The sequence below is a fragment of the Mustelus asterias genome, chromosome 23, assembly GCF_964213995.1.
Source record: "Mustelus asterias chromosome 23, sMusAst1.hap1.1, whole genome shotgun sequence".
Lineage (NCBI taxonomy): Eukaryota > Metazoa > Chordata > Chondrichthyes > Carcharhiniformes > Triakidae > Mustelus > Mustelus asterias.
This window is the reverse complement of record NC_135823.1, coordinates 44,390,837-44,396,960: the sequence shown is the minus strand read 5'-3', so window position 1 is coordinate 44,396,960 and position 6,124 is coordinate 44,390,837. Positions and strand designations below refer to the sequence as shown.

General features: G+C 42.2%; 1 protein-coding gene across 2 annotated transcripts; it reads left to right on the top strand.

Moving 5' to 3' along the window:
- The first annotated feature begins 110 nt into the window (after window positions 1-110).
- On the top strand, window positions 111-5,703 carry tmem186 (transmembrane protein 186). Of its 2 annotated transcripts, none has more exons than XM_078240398.1 (2): window positions 111-173; window positions 4,950-5,703. In XM_078240398.1, exon 2 carries the CDS (start codon window positions 4,953-4,955, stop codon window positions 5,688-5,690), a length of 738 nt encoding a protein of 245 aa, XP_078096524.1. In that variant the 5' UTR covers window positions 111-173; window positions 4,950-4,952; the 3' UTR covers window positions 5,691-5,703. The 2 variants fall into 2 exon arrangements, with proteins under 2 accessions (XP_078096524.1, XP_078096522.1); XM_078240396.1 differs by having other exon boundaries at window positions 131-279.
- Window positions 5,704-6,124: the final 421 nt, after the last annotated feature.

The following is a 6,124-nucleotide window of genomic DNA, read 5'->3' as shown; positions in this document are numbered from 1 at the left end:
ACATGCGCCGACTCCCCAGCGGCATGTTGGAAAATGCAGTCCCGGGCGGGGTTTTGGCTGGGACTCCAACACCCAGAGTGCAGAGCGCGGCCGATAGCTCCCAGAGTGCAGAGCGCGGTCGATAGCTCCCAGAGTGCAGAGCGCGCCCGGCGCCTCCATCACTGTCGCTGCTGGTAACTGAGCAGGCGGCCCTGGGCCGCTTCAGCCAATGACCCTCCGTTGGATAGACGCGCGATGTCTTGGCTTCTCCTGGGCGGCAGGCCCTTGTTTCCGGGCCGGGTAGGGCTCTCTCTCTCTGACTAAGGCCTGGCCTGGAGTGGAAGCAGAGCCATTCTAAGCCGATGTCGTTGCCCAGATTGCAGAGCAGGAGAGACTTTGTGTACACAGAGTGCTGGAAAATCTCAGCGGGTCTGACAGCCTCTGTGGAGAGAGAATAGAGCCAACATTTCGAGTCTGGATGACCCTTCTTTACTCTGACTCGAAACATTGGCTCTATTCTCTCTCGATGTGGAGATGCCGGCGTTGGACTGGGGTAAAAGAGTTTTAACAACACCAGGTTAAAGACCAACAGGTTTATTTGGTAGCAAATGCCATTAGCTTTCGGAGCGCTGCTCCTTCGTCAGATGGAGTGGATATCTGCTCACAAATAAGGCATACAGAGACACAAACTCAAGTTACAGAATACTGGTTAGAATGCGAATCTTTACAGCTAATCAAGTCTTAAAGATACAGACAATGTGAGTGGAGAGAGCATTCGGCACAGGTTAAAGAAATGCGTATTGTCTCCAGACAGGACAGCCAGTGAGATTCTGCAGGTCCAGGCAAGCTGTGGGGGTTACCGATAGTGTGACATGAATCCAAGATCCCGGTTGAGGCCGTCCTCATGTGTGTGGAACTTGGCTATCAGTTTCTGCTCAGCGACTGTGTGTCGTGAAGGCCGCCTTGGAGAACGCTTACCTGAAGATCAGAGGCCGAATGCCCGTGACCGGTGAAGTGTGATTGTCAAGCGGTGTTCATTCATCCGTTGTTGTAGTGTCTGCATGGTTTCCCCAATGTACTATACCATGTATGTCCCGAGGCATTTTACTCACATTGTCTGTATCTTTAAGACTTGATTAGCTGTAAAGATTCGCATTCTAATCAATATTCTGTAACTTGAGTTTGTGTCTCTGTATGCCTTGTTTATGAGCAGATATCCACTCCATCTGACGAAGGAGCAGCGCTCCGAAAGCTAATGGCATTTGCTACCAAATAAACCTGTTGGACTTTAACCTGGTGTTGTTAAAACTCTTACTCTATTCCCGCTCCACAGATGCTGTCAGACCTGCTGAGATTTCCCAGCATTTTCTGTTTTTGTTTCAGATTCCAGCACCCACAATGTTTTGCTTCTACACTCTGCGTATTCAGGCACTGCTCTGTCATTACCAAACAGGTGGCACAGTGGTCAACACTGATGCCTCACAGCACCAGGGACCTGGGTTCGATTCCAGTCTCGGGTCATTGTCTGTGTGGAGTCTGCACGATCTCCCTGCGTCTGTGTGGGTTTCCTCCGGGTGCTCCGGTTTCCTTCCACACTCCAAAGATGTGCAGGTTAGGCTTTTGCAGAGTCAATGCAGACTTGTAACATAATGCAAGTTACTGACCTCCACCACCACTTGGACATTGCTCCCGATTGAGTGCCAATTTTTATTAAAAGGAATCTGGGATGTAGAGCAAAGCAGCTAGGATGGAAAATGGAGGGGTTGTGTAGTGTTCTGAAGCAAAATGTTTTAACAGCCTATATTCAACAGCTTTCTTTTCTTGAGATATGAGTTGTTGGCAAAGATAACGTTTAGAACCCTAGAAACCCTACAGTGTAGAAAGAGGCCATTTGGCCCATCGAGTCTGCACCAACCACAATCCCACCCAGGCCCTACCCCCATATCCCTACATATTTACCCACTAATCCCTCTAACCTACGCATCTCAGGACACTAAGGGGCAATTTTAGCATGGCCAATCAACCTAACCCACACATCTTTGGACTTTATTGCCTGTGAATTTCTCTTGAAAAAGTGGTGGTGAGCCATTTGAATCACTGCAGTCCATTTGGTTTGGGCACACCACAATGAACTGAAGTTCCAGGTTTTTTAACCCAGTGACAGTGAAAGACAGTATAGCTCCAAGTCATGATAGTATGTGGTTTGTTTATTTTGCACACTGCTACCACTGTGTGCTCATGGTGGAGGGAGTGAACATTTAAGATGATGAGTGGGTTGCCAGTCAAGTTAGACTGCATTGTCCTGGGTGGTGTCAAGCTTCTTGGGTGTTGTAGGATCTAGACACGTCCAGACAAGTGCAGAGTATTCCACCTAACCCTAACTTGTGTCTTATTGATGATGACAGGCTTTGGGGAGTCGGGATGAATTACTCTGTCCACCGAATTCTCATCCTATACCTCTTGTAGTGACTGCATCTATATAAAAACAAATGGAATATCATGGACCTAAAAAGTTAACTGTTTCTCTGCAAAGATGCTGCCAGACCTGCTGAGATTTTCCAGCATTTTCTCTTTTGGTTTCAGATTCCAGCATCTGCAATAATTTGCTCTCATATTGCTTTTCAACATTATTTATACTGCTGGTCCAATTAATTAGCTGATCAGTGGTAGCCACCAAGATGTTGATGGTTGCATATGTACACTACAAATGCAAAACAATTACATATAATTACGATAAATGTGATTCTGTTTAAAATACTACAATACATTGTTTAATAATGTGGGTTTTTTATATCTACTCTATACTGCCAGGTTTGTGTTGACTCAACTTTGCAAGAAAATAATAATTTCAATGAGCACACTGTGTCAGTGGAGTTTAAGTTTAGTGGTACCTTCCTTCTCTAGATATTCAGTTTCAAATTGAAATGGGAATATTAACAAGTATACTGGACATAAAACTGGTGTTTCTATCTAGTTGGTCATAAGTATGGACATTTCTTTGGAAGCTGGTTGTTTTACTTTGTTAATAATGGTGCTTTCACCTTATTCTGAATCTTGCATATATTCTATGTTGTGTGGTAATCAGTCAGCATCATGGCTGTGACAATCGCATTTATGCTATTTCATCTATGTTGTAGCTAAAAGTAATAATAGAAATCATTTCAATCTTTCTCTCTAATGCATTCATTTATTTAGACATTTAGCGGACACCATTATCTAAGATTAACAACACATAAGTTATGCAGTACTTCAACTGAACATGTTTCACCATGTAAGAAATCAAAAGTTTTCACACTTTTCACAGTCACTTCATTGCAGTGTTAATGTAAGCCTGCTTGTGACATTAATAAGGTTTTAAAAGCTTGGTTAATCAGGGACTAGGTTTGTAAACAGGAAACCCCTTTGGGAATATTATTTGCCCAGGGGCGCAGTACCTCATCTGAAGGTTGCAGTTCATTGACATTTGTTTTTCATTTGTAGTGTATGCTCTTTTTAATAAACAAAATTTAAACGAATGGAAGATCCCCCATTTATGCTCTTTTTAATGGACAACGGTCAATAAAATAAACTGAGAGTGGTGACAGCCCTGGTGGGGGCACTGTTAACAAAAATTTGCAGTGTGCAATCATCAACATCCTGGCATTTACCATTGAAACATAGAAACTAGAAGCAGGAGTAGGCCATTCAGCCCTTCGAGTCTGCTCTGCCATTCATTTTGATCATGGCTGCTCATCAAATTCAATATCCTGATCCTGCCTTCCCCCCCATATCCCATAATCCTTTTAGCCCCAAGAGCTATATCTAATTTCTTCTTGAAATCAGACAACATTTTGGCCTCACCTGCTTTTCTGTGGTGGTGAATTCCACACATTCACCACCCTCAGGTTGAAGAAATTCCTTCTCACCTCAGTCCTGAAAGTCCTTATCCTCAAACTATGACCCCTAATTCTGGACTCCCCTACCATCGGGGACATTCTTTCTGAATCTACCCTGTCTAATCCTGTCAGAATTACAAGTTTCTATGAGATCCCCTCTCTTCTAAACCCCAAATAAATACAATCGTAACCAACTTAGTCCCTCCTCGTACGACAGACCTGCCACCCCAGGAATCAGCCTGGTAAACCTTCGCTGCACTCCCTCTATAGCAAGGATTTACCATTGATGAAATACTTAACTAGCCAAGCCATGTAAAAATTACTGAATGGCAGAATGTTGCGGATGTTGAAAATCTGAAATAAAAGCAGAAAACGCTGGAAATGCTCAGCAGGTTATGGCAGCAGTGGTGGAGAGAGAGATAGGTAACGTTCCAGGACAGTGACTTGTAATTTGCTTTTCTACAAACACTCTAGAAAACGGGGACGTCATCCTATGCTCAGTGTATTATCCAATTGTGATATAAAATATGCTGAAGAAAAACATATTTTGTGTGAATAATACATACTTCTGAATCTTCGGTATAAAAAAAAACAGCCACATCTGATCCAAATCTCAAATGCTGATAATTTTATTTGGAAAAATATTGAAACTAGTTGAATCATTGACAATTTGTCATTTTACAATCATCCATAGTTCATAGAGTCATAGAATCCCTACAGTGCAGAAGGAGGCCATTCGGCCCATCGAGTCTGCACTGACCACAATCCACCCAGGCCCTATCAGCCAAACCCCATGTATTTACCCTGCTGATCCATCTAACACTAAGGGGCAATTTAGCATAGCCAATCCACCTAACCCGTGGACTGTGGGAAGAAACTGGAGCACCCGGAGGAAACCTACACAGACATAGTGATATGTACGAGTCAAATTTTGTTATAAATCACAATTTTCATAATTGTTTTGTTATATAATATGCTGGCTCTTGGATGTGATTTATTTAAGCAACAGAATGTTGATGTTTGTTGTAAAGGAGAGGTTTGAATTTCACACTAAAGGCTTAACTTTTACAGATTTTTTTTTCTGTTATTGTTCAGGTGATGGTGTTTAAGAACACACTCGGCTCTTGTCAAACAACTTGCCAGTCAAGATCTTTGTTACCTCTTTGTACCTCAAGTACTCAAAAACGGGCAATTATTTTTGATTGGTTCAAGACTTGTGCTGTGACATATCTTCACGCTGCAAAGCTCCATCATAAAGCACATGAAAGGCGTGTTACAGCAGGAGGACAGATTCAACATGGGCACCAGTCTGTTGATGTCCAGGAACACCGTACACAGCCAAAGCCCAAATTTCCAGATCATGAACATTTCACAACAATATACAGATTTCAAGGAATAAGATTCTTGAGAGCTATTTCTCAGCTAAAAGTACTTCAGACTGGCATAACCGTAGCTCTGCTACCCACCGTTTATTATTTCTACCTGCAGGAGCATGTACAATATGCTCTGCTTAGCTACATCACTGGATTATCAGCTTTTGCTATAGTTATGCTTTATACCATGAGTTACTATCTAAGACATTTCATAGGGATGCTGTATCTAAATGACTCAGGCACCACTCTGAAGGTTTCACATCTAACCTTTTGGGGAAGGAGGAACGATTTTTATGTTCCTGTTGAAGACGTCATGCCTCTTGGCGACACAGGGGATGCAGCAAATGAAATTATTCTACAGTTCAAACAGTACAACAGCACTGAGGTTTTCTATTTCACAATTAAGTTTGGTCAGGTAGTTGATAAGCAAAAATTCCTGCAAGTGTTTGGAGGACTTAAATAAATAAATAATCCCACTCCAGTCTCTTGGTATAATTTATAAAGCAACATGTTGGACAAAGTTAATATTTGCATAAATGTTTAAATAACTAAGACACACTGAAAGCAGTCAGATGACCTGCCTAACCATTTAGATATCGAATTTCATGCAGTATGAACATATGCCACATTGGTATTATATGAGCCACGTACAACTGACTCATTGTCCAGTAAATGGAGATAACTCTGTTTGAGATGCTAACTGTTGTAGTTTGAGCTTTGTGTTTATCCTTAAATTCATGGCAGTGAGGGTAGTTTCCATATGTAGAAACCACCAACTTCTACTTATATAGCATTTTTCTTGTCTGACCTCGTCTGTGGAGAAAGAAACAAAGTTAACATTCCAAGTTTATAGAACATAGAAAAGCTACAGCACAAACAGGCCCTTCTGCCCACAAG